Below are 18,825 nucleotides of genomic sequence, written 5' to 3'. Positions count from 1 at the left end.
CTTTACCTCATCTGTTCCAAATATCAGACATAAGGTGTTTAGCTATTGGCACTTTCTTCTGCGACATTTGTATGGGAAGCTTGTCCAAGACTCCATCACTGCAGTCTGTTAGATTTTAACACATTAGACTATCTTGTAATAGCTTTCCTCCTCCAGGCTATATCAAACACAGCAGAGTCCTGTCCCCATATGGTTATTAGTGGCAGCGCTGAAGAGTGTGTGGAGTGGATTTTCTTCTCCCTCACAGGTGGATTTGAAGTGGTTCAGCTATCTGAGGACACATTCCTACACCTTTACTGAATCTGAGCAGTCTCTGCAGTTTCTATGTGCACTGCACTCAGCAGCTGCAGTGATGTGGGTATACCAGCTGCAGTATGTTAACTGGTGTATGGGTTTATATGTCGGGAGTGTTGTGAAGCAGTCTTCTAAAACTTACATCCACCAACTCATTTGCAATTTACAAAGATGTAGATTTGTTTTTGTGGTATTGCTGCCAAGATAAACAATTTTATTTTTATAAAATTGAAAAACTATGGTATAAGGATAAATCAGAATATTCAGATGTCACAGCACAGGTGTTATTTGTTATTATTTGTCAATCTCAGGATCTGTTCTGGGCATCTTCTCTTGGAGGTTTTCTGTGCACATCCAACGGGGCCAAACCCCAGGGTTGACCCATCTGTCCTGGGAGCACCTCAGGATCCAAGGAGGAGCTGGAAAGCATTTTTGGGGAGAGGGATGTCTGCAATACCCTATTAGGCCTGCGGCCAAGACAACCTCACCACGGATAAGTGGAGGAAAATGAATGGATGGAGTCTCAGGACCAAACAACCTGATATGGGCCAGCCAGAGGGCAAACACCAGTCAGAAGCAGAGCTGAGAAAGACGACTGGAGAGCTGCATGCTGAAGAGGGTGCACCGCTTTTTGTTTTATGATGGAAAATAATTGATGTGAAAAATGTGCCAGAATTATTGAACTGTGAAAGAAACAATTCTCATTTGCAGCTGATTTATTTTAACAGATATATATATACGAGGAAAATCATTTTTGGTCACATGTACAGATGAATGTGAAGCCATGAGGTAGATTTACTAAAATTATAATAATAATATTTATGTAATATATAGACCATATTTTTTTAATATACATATATGTATGGTCTATGTCGTTTCTTTTAAACTTATTCAAATGTATTGAGGTTTTTAGGAAATAAGTATTGTATTGGGATAATTACTATACAATGACTATAATAAACTGACATTGAAAAAAAAAAACGAAAGGAAGCAAACCAAAGACAGACAGGATATCCGGGGAACCGGAAACCTGGTGTCGTCTGTGCTAGAGAAATGGATGTTAGCTCTCTCTTGATAAATCAGACCCAAACCTCGGCTAACACGAAATACTATGTTTTAGAGGCGGAATAACTCTGTCGACAGCAGCCGCTTCACTGCCTTGTGTTGTAAAACAGTATGAATTCAACTGTTTTCATTTAATGTCTCATTTGCATGACGTCTGAGCTGTAAGCTACCTGCTAGCAGGCTAGCGTGTTAGCTGCAAAGCCGAGACAGGAGCCACCTGTCACCCAGCGCAGCTCTCTTCAGGCGGTTCATGGCTGATAAGTAGGACCTCAAACCAACGGTGAACTCTGACTTTTTTTTTTTAGGTTCAGTGGAAGCGATTGTATCGGGAACCCCCCGCGCCTAAATGCCCCAACAAGGCCCCAGGATGAATGGGTTTTCTCTCGGTGAACTGTGCTGGCTCTTCTGCTGTCCGCCCTGTCCCAGCCGCATCGCGGCCAAGCTAGCTTTCCTCCCGCCGGAGCCCACGTACTCGGTGCAAACCGATGCTAACGGGGTAGCTAGCTTACATTTAACCGAGCGGGCGGACTGGCAGTACTCCCAGCGAGAGCTCGACGCTGTGGAGGTGTTCAGCACCAGGAGCAGTCGGGGTAACCGCGTCGGCTGCATGTTTGTACGCTGCGCCCCGAACAGTCGCTACACCCTGCTGTTTTCCCACGGTAACGCCGTGGACCTGGGGCAGATGTGCAGCTTCTACATCGGCCTCGGCTCCAGGATCAACTGCAACGTGTTCTCCTACGATTACTCAGGCTACGGAGTGAGCAGCGGGAAACCCTCTGAGAAGAACCTGTACGCGGACATCGAAGCGGCCTGGCAGGTCCTGAGGAACAAGTGAGTTTACAATTGCACCAGCAGCTCATGCAGTAAGATAGCACACGGTCATATTAAGAAACGTACAGTTTAAAATCAAAAGTGCTGACTCTGTTCATCATTGTTCGCCATTCAGTAACGGTTAACTAACAGACAGAGCAGAGAGGGTTTGCAGGAGACATGTGCTCTGTGCACTCTGGTGCCTGCTGGGTGCTGGAGCAGCTTGCGAGCTGTTGAAGGCAATGTGAAGACCTTCTGCATCAGAGCTAGAAGATACTGTCTCAGCAAAGTAAAGTGTGGCTTTTTGTACGTTTGTGTCAAATGAATTTTAACACAGCACATTTCTGATTAGTTTGCACTCGCTCAGACTCAACCATAAAACAAGGTGCAGAACAAACAGGGGCTGAGTCTCAATTCAGGGGCCTCATCCTGCTTGCTGCATTGGAAGACCGACTGATAGACGAAGGCTCCTCCAAATGTTGCAGACATTCTACCCTGAGCAAATATGCTCCACCAAGTGGATCCTCCCTGGCCCAACATATCCCACGAGTCATTGCACTTCGTCACAAACTGGTTTTCATTGAGGTTATGGTGGCAAAAAGCGAGGGGCAAATGTTGGAAGACTTTAGTTTTCATTGTAAGAACCAGCTTGATGCAGTTTACGTTGTCCGTGTTGACTGGGTCCTCTGAAAGATGCTGCCCCTCAGTCGAGACACAGGTAATTACAGCATCCAGAATGTGGGCTGCAAGCAGGCACAGACTGGAAAATGTCCTTGTGGGCCAGGCCTGTTGTAGGGTTGCTGAACACCATAACTTAATAAAAGGACTATCACACATATGCTTTTAGCAGTTGGCAAACATTATCATGAGGCACATACAGCAACTGACTTATCTAATGTTTCTAAATCACTGCCACAATTTCAATACTCACCACATAATGATTTATACTTTTCTTTAATGAGTAAAATATTTGTTCAAAGCTGCAGGCATTCACTCATTAATGACCCCGCTCACTCTCATCCTATCGTGCTGAAATGCACACAAACAGTTTTATGAGACACATGCGCACATTTAGTTTGGCGCGTGCAGCTGGGGATGCTAGAGACAGAGAGAGGAGCAGTAAATTACTGACAGAGCCGACATTTATTAAAAGATCCAATTACGACCCAAATACAGTTCTGCCCCAAGCTTTTTGAGCTATATTAACGTTTGATCACTATGTCCGGTTTCCACTGCGATGTTTTCCTTGAAAACAAGTACTAGAATTTTGTCGTGAGGCAGAACTGGCACAAAATTTGAGGAACATGCAGGAAAAGACATGTACCATTACACCCCTAATAAATAACAGACATTGGCAAGAGATCTTTCAGAACCAAAATTTAAAAACCCAAGCAGACACATGGAATTTAATTTTGAGAAGGAAAGGCAGCTTTTACAAACATAGCACTCAATAGAGCATAATGATGGACACAGTTCCTGAGTAGGTATGTACTTGTTCTGCAGTTGTGATGTTCCACTGTGTTGAGTGGAAGCTCACCCTAAGTAAATTCATATGCAAACCAGCACTATTTAAAAAATATATATATATATATCTTGACTCAACCGAGCTGTAGTAGATGAGAAACAATAGACTGTCCAAATAAAACCTGGCTGTTTGTCATCAGCTGCAAGTACGTGGCTGGTATTGCTTTCAATTTTTGAGTATGTGAGTGTGTTTTGGGTTGTAATTTTCTCTTCGATTCATTGCTCGATATGTTCTAATCTGACTAAATTCTCACCAAAGGCACTACATAAACAGCTGTCCGGTGTTATTGCTTTTTATTACCGTACGCTGTCATGTGAATGTGAGATGTTAATTGGGTGCAGTGGTGAACGGTTGTGTTCAGACACTGAGGTGATAATAGTATGCAGATCCATTAAGCTCAGATGCTAATCATTAGCTCAGGAGTGTGGAAATATTCAGCCGCAGCTTCTCATCTTCATCATCTGGTGCTGAGCGTCACTGTTGCAGCTGTCACTAATTCACGTTAATTCTGTCTGTAACTTGGTGACGGGCTGAAATTAAAAGTGGTGCCTGTTGTTTGCGTGTCTGCACGCCACTGTCAGTACTACTCAGTTGAGTTTGAGTTTTTCTGTAGTTTAAAAAATCCTACAGAATAAAACAATTGCACAATAAAACATTATTTTATATTGTATTACTATTAAATTGTCTTATGTGCTCCTGATGGGAAAAAAAGTAAACCCATGCAAAAGTTTATTTCAAAGAGATTTGCAGAGACTCAGTGTAAATGGATCCCATTGCTTAATTAGTAAACCTAAATTTCTATGTTCTGGAGAAAATACATTCCCGTTCAATTTGTCGCCCACATTTGCAGCCAATCACATGAGTGCAGCCCCACGAGGGTACGATCCCACCAGCGTTACTATGGGAAGTGAACCTGGACAAAATTTGTTACTCGTCACTCACGTTAAGTAGAAAAAAACCGCAGTAAAAAGCAGCATCCTAGCGGAGTAAATGCTGTAAAAAGCTGGGATGGGATCATACCCTTTTGGAACTGGGCTCCTGTGATTGGCTGAAAATGAGGGCGACATCTGATTGGCTACAGATAGGTCCGTGTCCAAAATAATGCATTTGTGAATCTAGCGACATCAGTGGAGTCTCAAAAAACCCACACACAAATGTGGAGTGATCCACACACAAATGCATACGAATCCACACACAAATGCAGAAATATATATATTTTTTACATTTATATACATTTATAACTATTTGTGTGTGCATTAGAATGTATTTGTGAATCTTTCTGTGAGCATTTGTGAATATTGTAACTGATCTGACCCCATAGACTGCAATCTACGCCCTCTTCCTGCTAGAACGCACACACACTGACTGATATAGAGAGCTAGTCCCTTGTTTATAAAATTGTTATTAATATTGAACATATTGTGTCCAAATAGCCCCAGTGCCCCAAACTCTGCACTGAACTTCCCATTACCACTAAGAATACACACAGTGTAAATCCAATTAGAAAAATGGTCCACATACATACAGATACACAGACTGTGGAATTAATAGGTAGAGGTCAATCAGGGCCCGAGGTTAGAGTGGTCGTCCTCTAACCAGAAGGTCGTATGTTCGATCTCAGTCTTCCTAAGTCCGCATGACGAAGTGTCCTTGGGCAAGATATTGAAGACTAGAAAAGCGCTATATAAGTAAACAGACCAGCCCAATATCAACTAATCTCTCAGATATACCTAGTGTGAGGTGGTCGGATGTTCATCACAATGCCTATGTTGTATAACTGATTGAATACCTCTGAAGTGAATGCATATTTAATGAAAGAGAGCTGACAGTGTAATTGTACTATTGTTGTTGTCCCTGTGCTATCATAGAATGATAAAGGCCAAAGGCTGATCATTACTCTATTAAATTAAGCAAAGCTATACATTTCTCATTCAGCACATGCCTTAGATTAATGTACCATTTGACAGACAGTCTAAAGTAACTGAAAGAAAAACAATAGCATCTCTCCACATACCTGTTTAAAATGAAAAATGTTATTGTTCCCTTGCCCTTTATAGAGTGAGCTACCCAAGCATTCAGTATAACAGTGTTAATCATTAGGCTCTTCTTCGGGGAGCTAAGCACCTGAGGAGGAGGTTTATGTATATTCAATGTCTTTTTAATTACATTTTAAAAATCATTCAGACTCTGCCCTTAAACACAAGTTTGTCCTGTTACTCAGCTTTCAAGGCAGAAACACTCAAATAAAATTTTTCTTTTGCTCAAAGATCAGTTGTCTTGACGTTTTGGTAACAAGTTTAATATCCTTGTTTTTTGAAATTACATTTTCAGACAGTAGACCATACAGATTAACTACACTCCTGTCATGACCAAAGAGTTCCAATGTTTTTTTCATGGCCACAGTTTAAGAACATCTCTGAGAGTTAAAACGAAATTAGCGGAAACGTGTTGTAATGTCAAAATAAGGGAGTGTGTCTTAAAACAAGAAAGTGGAATAATCTGTGACTCCATCACCATTGGGGTTTATAGAGATCAGAGCTCAGCTGGATATTCCAATAAGCCAATTTCTTTGAGTATGATTTTCTTTCATTATGGTTACACAAGCCTCGTCATATTAGTGAGAATGTGGGCTTTGTGGTTGGTGGTTGAAAAGCAGCCCGGGGTGAAGTTCCTGTGCTTATATTGAGAGATAAAAATGAAGCATGGAAATATCTTACCTCTGAGCCTTGGCTTCATTCTGTCTATGCTGGACATTGCTCTGTCTCTGATGTGGCTGGTATTGGCAGAACAGACAGTGTAACCCTGTACTGATGATGTGTATCTCCCAAATGATTTAGATTCCAGCCTGCAAATCCTGAGATTTATTCAAATCTATAGAAGCTTAATGTTTTCTTCCCTGCATTTCAAGTCCCTTTGAATAATATTTACTTTACCATACTGTGCTCAGGCACACTGTATTGCATGTTGATGTTTTGTGGATCTAGTGTTCACTGCCCTTTACTAGCATTAGCTTTGCAGTTTAGTTGTTAAAATATAATTAAAAGTAAAATTAGTTGCATATCATTATTATATGGCTGTCTCTTAGAAACATGCTGGAATTAGGTGTCTTTAAAAATTCGATTCACGTTCAAAGTATGACTCTGCTATGGTTCACTTTGTGACATGTTTTACACTGAAATTGTCTACTAAACACTTAGTGTAGAGATAAAGCAATGGTGCTGTAGTGTGGAGTATAATGGGCACTGCCATTGTTTTTAGTATCTTGTAGATAGAAATGGACTATATAGATATAATCTTCTATCGCGGTATCATCTTATTCCATATTGCGATATTGATATATATCATGATCTATTAAAATTTAAAAGTAAAAAATAATCCCAATTATTAATTGATGAAGCAACAACTTGACATATCTTTTTGCCAGTTTGGTGAATTAAATACCCAACAAATCAAAATACTCGGTCACACTGATGAGAAATTCCATTTAAATTTCTTTTCTGGTTGTGCCATGCCTACTCTGCAGTAGAGGTGGGTGCAATTCGTCGATGTGGCAATGCATCGCGATGCTTCACGTGACGATTTGGCATCGATTAATTAACGTTGATGCTTAAAAAAAAAAAAAAATTAAAGTGGATGCTTTGCCGCAAGGCCGGAACAGAAAACACATAACTGGAACCTTAACACGCACGCCACCCGGACTATTTAGTGCAGGGTTGGGGAACGTCAGGCCTCCGGAACGTATACGGGAAGGGAAGGTGGATGCAGAATGCCACGTATTCCGGGAAAAGTCAGTGTGCCTAGTTTGTGGTGAGGCGCTGGCAGTGATGAAAAAAGCAAATCTCGAGCGCCATTACAACTCGAATCATGCTAACCTCGGCGAGTTGAGAGGACAAATGCGTTTGGATAAGATAACGCTCTTGGTCGGAGTGTGGGTGCTCAACAAGCAGCTTTCACACGACCACAGACTGACTGAGAATATTACGCGTGCAAGTTTTGTGGTGAGTGAATTAATAAACACGAAGCTGAAGCCTCATGCCGAAGGAGAGTTTGTGAAGGAGTGCCTTGTAGCCGCCACGGAACTGCTCCCGCCTGACAAAGTGATATGGTTTCAAAGCTGCCAGCTGACATCAGATGCCTCGCCAAAGAAAAACAGTTCTAGTCTCACATTAGGTGAGTCTGACATGCGTAGAAATGCAGCAATCATGAGTCTTAGTAACACAGTGGTTATACACTTTTTTTTTCCTCTTTTTTTTTGCATCCCTAGGTATGTGTTCATAATAGTATGGCCCTCGGAGGACTTTACAAAAATTGAAATGGCCCTTGATATGAAAAAGGATCCCCACCCCTGTTTTAGAGGAACTGAGTTATTTGATAGGCTATTTATTTACAAATGTAGCCACAGATGAAGACAAAATCAATCTTGTATGGAAATAAGCATTAAAAATCGCAATAATCGAAGAATCGTTGCACCAATAATCGAATCGACAATCATTATAATCTAAGAATCGAAGCTCCCATAATCGAATCAAATCGTGAGGTACCCTTGTTGGAACACCCCTACTCTGCAGGGAACTTCACAGTCCCTCCAACACTATTTTTCAGCAGCACTCTCACTGCATCCTGAGCTTAGTGCTGCCTAAAAGGACTGTGATTAGTTTAAAAAAATGCAAACATGCCACAATGTTCAGCCTGACCATTCTCCAGCACTGACACAGCACTTTTTGAAATTATGAAAAGCTGTGACATTGCATAGAATTCATGTCTCCTGTAATAACAACAGAAATAATAGACCTAAAAGGTTAATCTGTTGTTGACCTTCGAGGTACATTATCAGAATCTGAGAATCCAAATGAGTCCAGCTCTGCATGTTTGATTGTATTTTGTGTTTAGATTACTCCTCTTCTCCTTCTCTTTTCTGAGTAATGATGAGCTCTTGGCTGTGTTTTATTAATGATCATATTTTCCGACAGCATTGTTTAAAATCAATTTTCACGGAGCACCTTATCTCAGAATATGAACGTTGTTTTCAACCTTCATCATTTAAGCTTTGTTAATCCACCTGAATGCCTCAGGCATCACTAAGGGCGGATCCAACACATCCACCACCAGGTCTATTTACTCACCTTAATCAAAAGTGATTTGTAATGGCAGTTGTGTTGAAAAGCCTTTTTATACAATTCTCCCACTGGGCTTTATCGAAGTAGAATGATTCAAGCAGCACATCACAGTTCTGATTTGGAAAGAAGTTACATAATGTCTGATGAAACAATATTTCATCTAAATGACACTGGCATTTACTGTCATTTTCACTGAACAACTTTTGTGTGTGATGTGTCCCTTCAGAGCAACTCAGACACTCGCACTCAGGTCTTTCATAACAGCACTTTCTACTTTTTTCTATCAATATCAACACATTTTTATTTTTGCAAAACTAGTCAATGTGTAGCTACCATAACAGAACAACTGTTGCTCACCCTGCAAAGTAAAACTCCCATACAGATACACCGCTTAAGAAAGGAAAAACAAATGTAGTGACCAACCTTCCACAATAATGCTAATAACTAAACAAAATAGCTTACATAAATTTCTTTTAAATAGATTACTAGACTGCACTATAAAAGACTATAAAAACTGGATAAAGTTGATGATAATAAATATTTTAGTTCAAATGATATATTATTAGCTATCTATCTATCTATGGACCAAATCTGATATCCCGGTATTTTAAGTCTGAATGGCGATATATGATATATTTCGGTATTTTAAACAAAACAGTCAAAGTGTTTAGTTTTAACTCAATGCCACAAGTAATCATCATAAACTTGTTTTTTTAGACTATCAAAGTCAAAACCTTCCAGGTTTTCATTTTCTGCTCAACAAAAAGCTGGGCAAATAACAGATACAAACAATGGGTGTTCCCTTTTTGAAACATGTACACTAATATGTAAAAAAATAAATGAAAGCTATAGTTAAAGCTATATTCAAAATCAAATATCCTACATCCTACACAATAGGCATAATTCTGCTCTTACAGAGCTGTGCAAATAACAAACATGTAAACAGTAGTACAGGCCTGACCTGTTTGGAACAGTATTAGGTTAAAAAGCTCTTACAGAGTTGTGCAAATAATAAAAATGTAAACAAAAAATGGCTGACCCTGGAACAGACCTGCAGCTTCACAGTATTAACATACATAGAAAACAGAGAAATGTAATAAAACAGACATTAGCCCATATTCTGAATTAATAAGCAGGCATACCTCTGCTTTGAACAAAAATAACTAAATGTACACAGTAGTATAGGCTTCATCTGTTTGAAGATACACAGCTGCACAATTAGTCAACAGTGAAAATGTGAAAATTAAAATGGTACCTCGAGTCAATTGCTTATGAATCCCTTCTGTTCGACCACCGATATAGGGACCATATCCTTGGTGATGTGGTATGCCACCGCCTTGGTCGCGCCACTTTTTACTCTTCCGGTTGTAAGGCACCACACTACTAAATGATGCTTGCAACGAGCTTTGTTTCGGGATAGAGGCCGACACAGGCGAGACCTTGGAGGCCACAGCAGCACCACATAGTTTCGCACTCTCTTCATATAGCACTTGGTGGTTCTGCTGTAGATGGTGGAAGAGATTTGAGGTGCTTCCACCTTTAGACGCGAATACACATCAAGTTGCTCTACATCTGGAACCCGAAAGCCGAAATACATCCATATGACAGGGCCGTTGTTTTTTTCTTGGGCACTAAGTGGTCGCTCTCCTCCAGCGCCGTGTCAGCCGTTTTTTGTTTTTTTTACAGTTTGTTGTGATGCGTCCTTGTGTACTTACTTACGTATGTAAGGCGGGGTTGAGCAGCAGAGTTTCATGCTGGCATAGAGAGGAGCAGCAAACAGCATTACAAAGTAGCAGTCGTAAGCCAACATCAAAACATTATTAAATATTGGTATGGCGGTATTGTCTCAACTACATATCTTTTTCGAGAATATATAGGTATAAGGCTTAATACTGATATTCCGCCCAGCTCTACTATTAGCTATATAATGCTTGTTGTGAGTCTTTTTTCTTTTATAGTATCGATAATCGTGACACTTCCTCTGACAATAACTTGACATCCCTAGTCTGAAGAAAGGTCTTTCATTTCTTCAATTGTATTGGATTTGGCTGCTACACTGTTTACCCCTGAAAATCCAAAAGTCTGTATTGAGTTGAATTATTTTCAGAATTAAGAGACATTTTTCTGTCTGTAAAATCAGTTTGTCGTTTTGGGAGAACATGTGTGTGATCTATAGCTCAGATCACTTCTCTGAAAGCAGTAAGGGGATTTATTATCTGTGGTGGATACAACTATTTAATAATCCTCACTATGTCTTATATAAACTGACCTGTAAGAAAAATACTGCTTCTTCCATTTGGAGACAGTTCTACCTTGGCTTTGACTTCCAGGTTTTTGAACCAGTCCGGATGTTTTCAGGAAATTTATACACATGTTTGAACAAGCTATTTTATACTGGCTTGAGTTTGCATGTGGAAACATTTTTCTCTCCTTTTCTTTCTCTCTCTCACTCTATATCTCTGTTTCATTTATTTACAGACATGGCTTTTCACTAAACATACAATTGTTGCCACTCCTTGAACTGTGAGTAGCATCAGTAGATTCACTCATTAATTATACCAGAGAAAATGAAGGCCAATATTCCTTTTTTAATCAAACATGTTTTTATTTTGGAATATTTAATTGGCTCGCTAGCCTCTGTTCTTCAGTTCAAAGATATGGAGTTGATTTCTTATTTAAAGTTACAGCCGTTTTAAAACTTTACACAGGCACAGTTGGCCTTCCTCTCTCAGACAAGGGCCAAGCAAATGTATTCAACTATGCTGCTATTTGTTTTACAAAAGCCCTGGTTTATAATCAATATAAACTAATTGACATTAGAAAACATTATGCAGTTGAGACAAACATATTTGTGGTCTGTAAGGTTAAACTGACATTGACTTTGTTCAGACCTGTACTTACAGCTGTCCACTTGTGATCAGATCTCTCAGGACGGATGTTATTACAAGGTTTGAATGGGGTCTTAGAATCACGATGTACATCATCATGAACTTATTTTTTTATAGGTCTCTTTATCTAGCTTCACTCACCCAGCAGGTGCGTGCAACTTCATCCTTTGACTTTGAGCTTTGATAGTGTGTCATGTTTGTTTGCCATGTACTGGGAATTTCTATTATGTGTGTTAGTCATTTCTCCATAAACCAAACATTTATTCACTGAACCGTATGTTGTGCTGATATTTTTCACCTAATTATATTAGTTGCAATTACTAATTTTATTAGACCTGCCCAGTTCAAGACCCAGTAACCAGAGTGAAATCAGCAGCAAACTTCAGTCACAGCCTCTGGAGTCTTGTTGTGCCTGTGAGAGTTTGTAAGGTCTAACAGTGAAGGAGATCAGGCTCCACTTATGCATATCTATGTGGATGGCTGAGTAGCCTTTTGTGGTCAGGTATTCCCACTCTTAGTAACTTGTACAAGGCGGAAATTGTGTTACATTTACTTGCAAAGTAAGGTATGTTTTTTGAAGTGTAATCATTATTGTTTTTGAATCCGAAAACCTTTATAAACATGAATTAGTGTATCGTCAGCGGTGCACCGCTGCGGAATTATGACCGCCACTACTGAGCTGTATATAAACACAAACTCAATCATTTTGCTGACCTGGATAAATTGTGCATTGTGTTTCCATGCATGTTTATTTACATAATATGGCAACATTTAGCGATTTGTGCCGCTTCTGTGTCTGAGAAGGAGGCAGAGTTTACACTCACACACACATACAGGCTCTGGGCTAGCCCCGCCCACACTCACTCCCACAGAGTAAAATTGACAGTGAAGCAGCAAAAAGTGAAAACATCTTGGGTTTCAGCTGGATGAGAGAGGAGAGCACAATAACAAGGATCTAGGTATAGGTGACATCACACCAGAGCGGCATGGGGTGCAGGATGTGCGATCAGTTTTCTATTGCTCATTTGCACGTCACTTCCGGTGTGTGTCAGTTAACCCCGTCAAAGTGGACATCCTGTTTCCAGTTTGTGAGAAGCTGAGGTCTCACACACTTAGAACGGGAGGGGCTAAGAAAGGGGGAGCGGGGGAAACTATCAAATAGCGCACCTCTAACTTTGTACAGTACTAATGCAATTAGTAAAATCAGTGTTTCATCTCCGCTGCTACAACACTATCCTAGGGGAAACACTGCAAACACAATGTTTTTTTTCAGGACTGGGTTTGCATAAATGCATTTGTTCTTTATTCTGTCTGTGTGCAGTTTGTCTTGAGGTATTTGGCATGATCTTTATTTGTGGATGGAGATTGGGGAGAGCTTGGGGCTCAGTTGCGGTCTATTAAAGCAAATATTGCAGAATTGTTGTCACGAAAGATCGAGATGCAACAAAGGCCTGATTGAAACATTTAAATACAACAAATTACTCTACCCATCATGCTGTGGTGTATAAGTGGTGTACACTGTATAAGTGTTTTTGGTCAGCATCACTAAGATGTTACGTAGTTACTGAGCCATACCATGTTATAGTGTTTTTAGTCAATGAATGAAGCCAATAAATTTGAACAACAAATCGAACTATTTACACATGAAAGTCCATACTTAAGAACCACCTTCAACAAAAGTCAAGTTGTTCACCTGTGACTTTTTTGTAAATCTTGTTTTTTATGACGAATTGGATCCTGCTTGGCATGGAGGATAACTTCCTTGCACAAGTATTCTTTTCAGCTCCTCTCTGCTGGAAGGAATGTTTCACTGTACCTTTAACCTTAAATTACTCAATATATACAATACTTCTGTCGGTTTTGGTTGAAGAAAGTATTTTGTTTGTAACTTATAAAACACTGTGTGATTTTTGTAGTGGGCTTGGGATCATTGTCATAGAAGAAAATTCCTCGTCTGTCAAGCTTGATTCATAGTACCATCTGTAAATGTCATCTCCCATGCACCTTTGCAGTCATTCAGTCTGGTATCAACAGCCTCGTATCTATACACTCAGCACTATGCTGTCACTATGGTGGTCGTTAACAGTAAACACCAAACAAAACATTGCACTGATTGTTCAGTCACTGAAATGCAAATTCCTGCAGATAATCCTTGAACCAAATTGCGAGTACTTGGTTGTATAAGAAAAAGAGCAGATATCACACACCACCATGTTACTTCCATCTTGTGTGCAAAATGGCATTGTTGTTGACCAGTGGTGTCAAACTCGATCACAGAGAGGGCCAAAATTAAAAACTGGGACTACGTCGAGGGCCAAACATAGTCAACATTTATTAAACAGGATAGACAGGATGTTGGATAAAGTGCAAAAGTTAAACATATTTATGTCGGCTACATTCTTCTTTTTATGTACATGTGCCAGAGCCAGATGTTTGGCATCCTTTCTTGGCTGCCAGTTCATTAAAGTTTGGGGTTAGGTTCTGTGCTGTGGAAACCCTCAAGATGGAGTGAAGGTCTGCATCAGTGAGACGACTCCTGTGTGGGTTTTTGTTCATCATCATCACAGAGAAAAGCGTGTGGGTGAACTTGATTCACTGATTGTTTGATTCATGATGCAACACAGTGTTTTAACATCATAGTTGCAGAAGAGGCAATGCCCTGTTTATCCATGAACAATGAATTCAGCAGGTTTTTATAAAGATCAGTTCTACGTGTGAGTGATTAGAAAAGAACAGAGGAGCAGAGTTGCTTTTTGACCAGCGCTGAGTGAGCCAGCGAGGCCAGTGGACACAGTAAAGACTAGCATTAGAGTTTTTCACCACACAAGCCATTTTTGCATTGATTAATTATTATAAAGAATAATTACATCGCAATTGATTTCATTATTTATTATTTTATTTATTATACCGCATCATGTTGTGTGAGAACATTCAACTGGACAAATACTTATATTTTTTTCCTGGCATTTGGGGGTTACATCAATGTAACAAGTTGTAGACCTTTGATAAACCATGAACATACTTTCATCATTTCTATTAAAAAAGTTATAATATGTTAATATAAAACTTAGTGAAATTGCTGTAGTTTGTGTATCAGTAATTTTTTAACTGCATATATTAACCACACTGCGATAATAATGACAATAGGGATGTCAGGATTAACCAGATTTACGATAATCGTAAGAATTGTAAAAACTACGATATCTAACTATGGTCACCTGCCTCTCGTGAGTCACGTAATTAGTGTGTGCGCTGTGCGCTGAAATCTCTTGCGGGTCACGTTCCGAGTGCACGAGCCACTGAAACGTTAGTTGAGAAGAGTGAACTGACTTAAAGGCTTTATTTCCACCAACGCTGAATAAACAACTCCATCGGAGGAGTTCCCAGCGAGAGGAGAAAAACTTGTTTACTTTTGGTTTCTGACCAGGGGTGTGTGTATGTGTCAAGAGCACACACACACCCTCTCTCTCTCTTTTCCTATTGACCATCATAAATGTAGCCGAGAGTTTATTTCTCCTGCACTGAAAGGTAATAGTATAATAAGGACATGAAGAATGTGGCTTGTAAAAGAAAACTTCCATTGCTGACACTTCAAAATAAAACTCCTGCACAGATACACAGCTTATGACAGGAAACACAAATTTGGTGACCAACCTTCCACAATAAGGCAACTAAATAAAATAGCTTAGATAAATTGCTTATATAAACGTTACACTATAAAAATTAACTGGATAAAGTTGATAATAATAAATATTTTAGTTCATAAGCTATATTATTTACTATCTATTAGCTATATATTGCTTGTTGTGAGTCTCTTTTCTTCTATAGTATCGATAATCGTGAAAACCGTGAAGCCGTGATATTTCCTAGGACAATCGTGGCACCAAAATTTCATATCGTGACATCCCTAATTGTGTCTTTTTGCTTCTACAGTATCAATGATATATCGTGAAACCGTGATATCTCCTCTGACAATAATCGTGGCACCAAAATGTCATATTGTGACTGACAACCATGATCATTTGTTCATACCATTTCATCTCTAGTTGTGGGTTTGGGAAATTGATTTATATTGGCTGCTACAAAAAATATATAATTATCATTTACACAAATGGCACAGGTGTGTAAATGAGTTTGTTGAATATTTCAAACAAGTACTTGCTTATTGTGTTTGTAGGCTCACAAGTCTTAACCCTTCTCATTACCTGAACAACTGATACTGACTGCTGCTTTTGGTGTCTGATTTCTTTAAATTCATGATTGTTAGAGCTATTATCACCTTCACAGTGTTGACGTGTCCTGTCAGAGGCGTTCTAGTGTTGGGTGAGTCAGCTGGCAGCCTGCAGTTTGCACTTTGTTTATGTGTTGGGTCATAATCTCCTATCAGGATGACTGTTCAGTTGGGTTGCTGCTTATCAGGGGCTGGATTTGTCTAGGCCAGCAGATTAGTCACACTCAAGCTGTTATCTGAAGAGCTGTTATGATGGCATCGCTTCATAGGACACATACAATCTAACTACTTTTGTCCAAATCCTTTATCATGGCTGTCTGTTAAGCAAGGAGCTAATCCTTCTGTGTATATACGTGTTGTGGCAGAGAGAGGCTGTGTGTTCCTGGTCAGCCTCTCTCTGCATTTCCAGCACTGTCAGGAGATGGGACGGTTTGCTTAAAGCGTCCTCCCCAGGTTGTGGGCTCTCCCAAGGGAGCATGCCCATCCTCATTCTCTCTTCCTCACCCCGGCAAACTCAAGATAGGTCTGTTTTCTGTCAGCACTGTCTTTCACCCTGCAGTGTTTCAAAAGGGAGGCTGGGTAAAGCCATGCTACTGTTCAGGTCGGAGATCAAATTTTGCATCACACAGTGCATACCTGAAACCAGTAAACAATCTTTTTCCAAATACACTCAAAAGAAGCCAGATGTAGAAAGAGATGTTGCACTCACAGAGCTACAAACATTCAGATAGGATGGGATTATGGTATCGTCCAGGCATGTGCTAATACGTCTTACCACAAGCTTGCACAGTTGGAATCTGCTGATCTTCCTCACAACTACAACATATATTGGCTTCACTCACCACTTAACATGTAATGATGTAAAGTGTCCAAAAGTGGTTGTCACTAGGTTCACTTGTTTCTTACAAGCTCCTAAGTACAATAGCATAGTACAGCTTGACTAAACACTTTCCCTAAGTTCAAGAACAAACTTTCTTTTCATAAACTTCCTCACGTTTTCAAAGCAAAACTAAACAGTAGGAGGCTTTTGAGTGAGAGCATTACAAAATTTGTGAAATCACTCTCAACTTCAAAACCAAGCTCTTGAATAAAGATAGGAAAAAAACAATTTCCATAGTGTTTTTATTAAATTATATTACATTTCATTTAGCTGAAGCTTTTATCCAAAGCAACTTACAATAAGTAATTTAGCATTATTTTGAGACAACTTTCAAACCTGGCCTTCTCACTGCTTTGTCATGGTGTAAGAGTATTAGATACAAGGGACTGTTGATGGTGAATTTCTTGGACCTGCCAACTACTTGACAAAGCCAACATTAAAGTGTTCCTGTATCAGATCTTAAATGAATATGAATCTGTGATATCTATCAAAAATCAATCAGAAACAATAGCAAGACAAAATATTATTTCAGTGGACTAAATGGTAATGGTGGCATTATATTAATGATACTGTTGAAAATAACAGTCAGAATTACTGACTGACATGACATATCCATTGTTTTTGGAAATATGACTTGTTATCTCTAAACCGATGATCAACTCCCATGCTTTAGTGTTAAAAACTTTTTTTTCTGCTTCCCTAATGCCAGAGCTCACGGGGCTAGAAAATGTCCTGCAAAGTCAGGTAACTCTTTATGAGAAGCCAGCTGACATTAATGCTGTCCTTGATTTTATGGGGGCAGAGGGAGGTGGGAGAGCAGAGACACTTAAAGGTTTAAAGTAGTCATTGCCGCAGTGGCATACTTTGACATAAACATTACGTTTGCACACACATACACACAAAGACGCACATTGAAACATAAAGATATTTCCCAATGTTAAATGATGTTATACATTAACCTTTCCTCACTGTCTGTTGTTGTCCAGGTATGGTATAGCACCTGAGAACATCATCCTGTACGGTCAGAGCATCGGTACAGTGCCCACCGTTGACCTGGCTGCTCGCTATGAATGTGCCGCTGTCATCCTACATTCTCCACTCATGTCTGGACTAAGGGTGGCCTTCCCTGATACACGCAAGACGTACTGTTTCGATGCCTTCCCCAGGTGAGTCTCACACACCACAGCAACAGTTACCCAGCCAACTAAAAGCTATAGGGCTGGGAAATAAACCGACATTTATAACTTCTAAGGGACCTCATTTTGCTACTTTCCCCAGTGCGTGCATTAACGAACTGTCAGGTTTCCGCGATGTTCCGTGCCAGATCGTTCAGCTGCATGTCCTCACTACCCTGCTGACCTGCACTCACGTTAAAGGGGTAGTTCACCCGAAAATGAAAATTTGCTCATTATCTACTCACCACTGCGCCGATGGAGTAGTGGGGGAAGTGTTTGAGTCCACAAAACACTTCTGGAGTCTTAGGGGTAAACAGCATTGTAGCCAAATCCAATACAGTTGAAGAAAATGGCGACCACTTCTTCAGATGTAAATAAAACAACAGAAGAAAAACATAAAAGGGCTTAATACTGTTCCTGTGGTCTCATCTAGTGTCAAGAAGCCCTGACATTCAAATGTCTGCGGTTGTCATCCTTATTCTCATGAGAACTTGTGAGTATTGCAAGAACTCGCCATTGCTGCAGTTACTGCAGCAGTTTCTAGGAGGACAACAGCGTACATTTAGGCTAAAAACAGTGTGTAAATCACACCGTTTTGAGTTGAATTTGAATGTCGTGGCTTACAGACACTAGAATGACACCACAGGAGCAGTATGGAGGCTTTTTTTTTTTTGGTCTGTTGATTTTGACGTATGATGAAGTGGTCGCCATTTACTTCATTGTATTGGAGCTTGGAGCTGGCTTTGTTTTGTAGACTTAACTACTTCCCCCATCCCTCCATCGGCATAGTTGTGAGTAGATAATGAGGGAATTTTCATTTTTTCACTTTAAGTATTAACA

The 18,825-nt window shown here is 39.9% G+C and overlaps 1 protein-coding gene across 1 annotated transcript in view; it reads left to right on the top strand.

Moving 5' to 3' along the window:
- Positions 1 to 1,297: 1,297 nt before the first annotated feature.
- The window catches only part of abhd17c (abhydrolase domain containing 17C, depalmitoylase), a 28,328-nt gene continuing 10,800 nt past the window's right edge, over positions 1,298 to 18,825 (top strand). Inside the window, exons 1-2 of the mRNA XM_020080175.2 lie at positions 1,298 to 2,190; positions 17,797 to 17,976. Coding sequence (XP_019935734.1) covers positions 1,706 to 2,190; positions 17,797 to 17,976 — 665 coding nt within the window. The 5' untranslated portion in view covers positions 1,298 to 1,705. The remainder of the gene's footprint in view (positions 2,191 to 17,796; positions 17,977 to 18,825) is intronic.

This window comes from Paralichthys olivaceus, chromosome 1 (assembly GCF_024713975.1).
Source record: "Paralichthys olivaceus isolate ysfri-2021 chromosome 1, ASM2471397v2, whole genome shotgun sequence".
Lineage (NCBI taxonomy): Eukaryota > Metazoa > Chordata > Actinopteri > Pleuronectiformes > Paralichthyidae > Paralichthys > Paralichthys olivaceus.
Note: the sequence above shows the minus strand (reverse complement) of the source record. Positions and strands in the feature narration are given on the sequence as shown.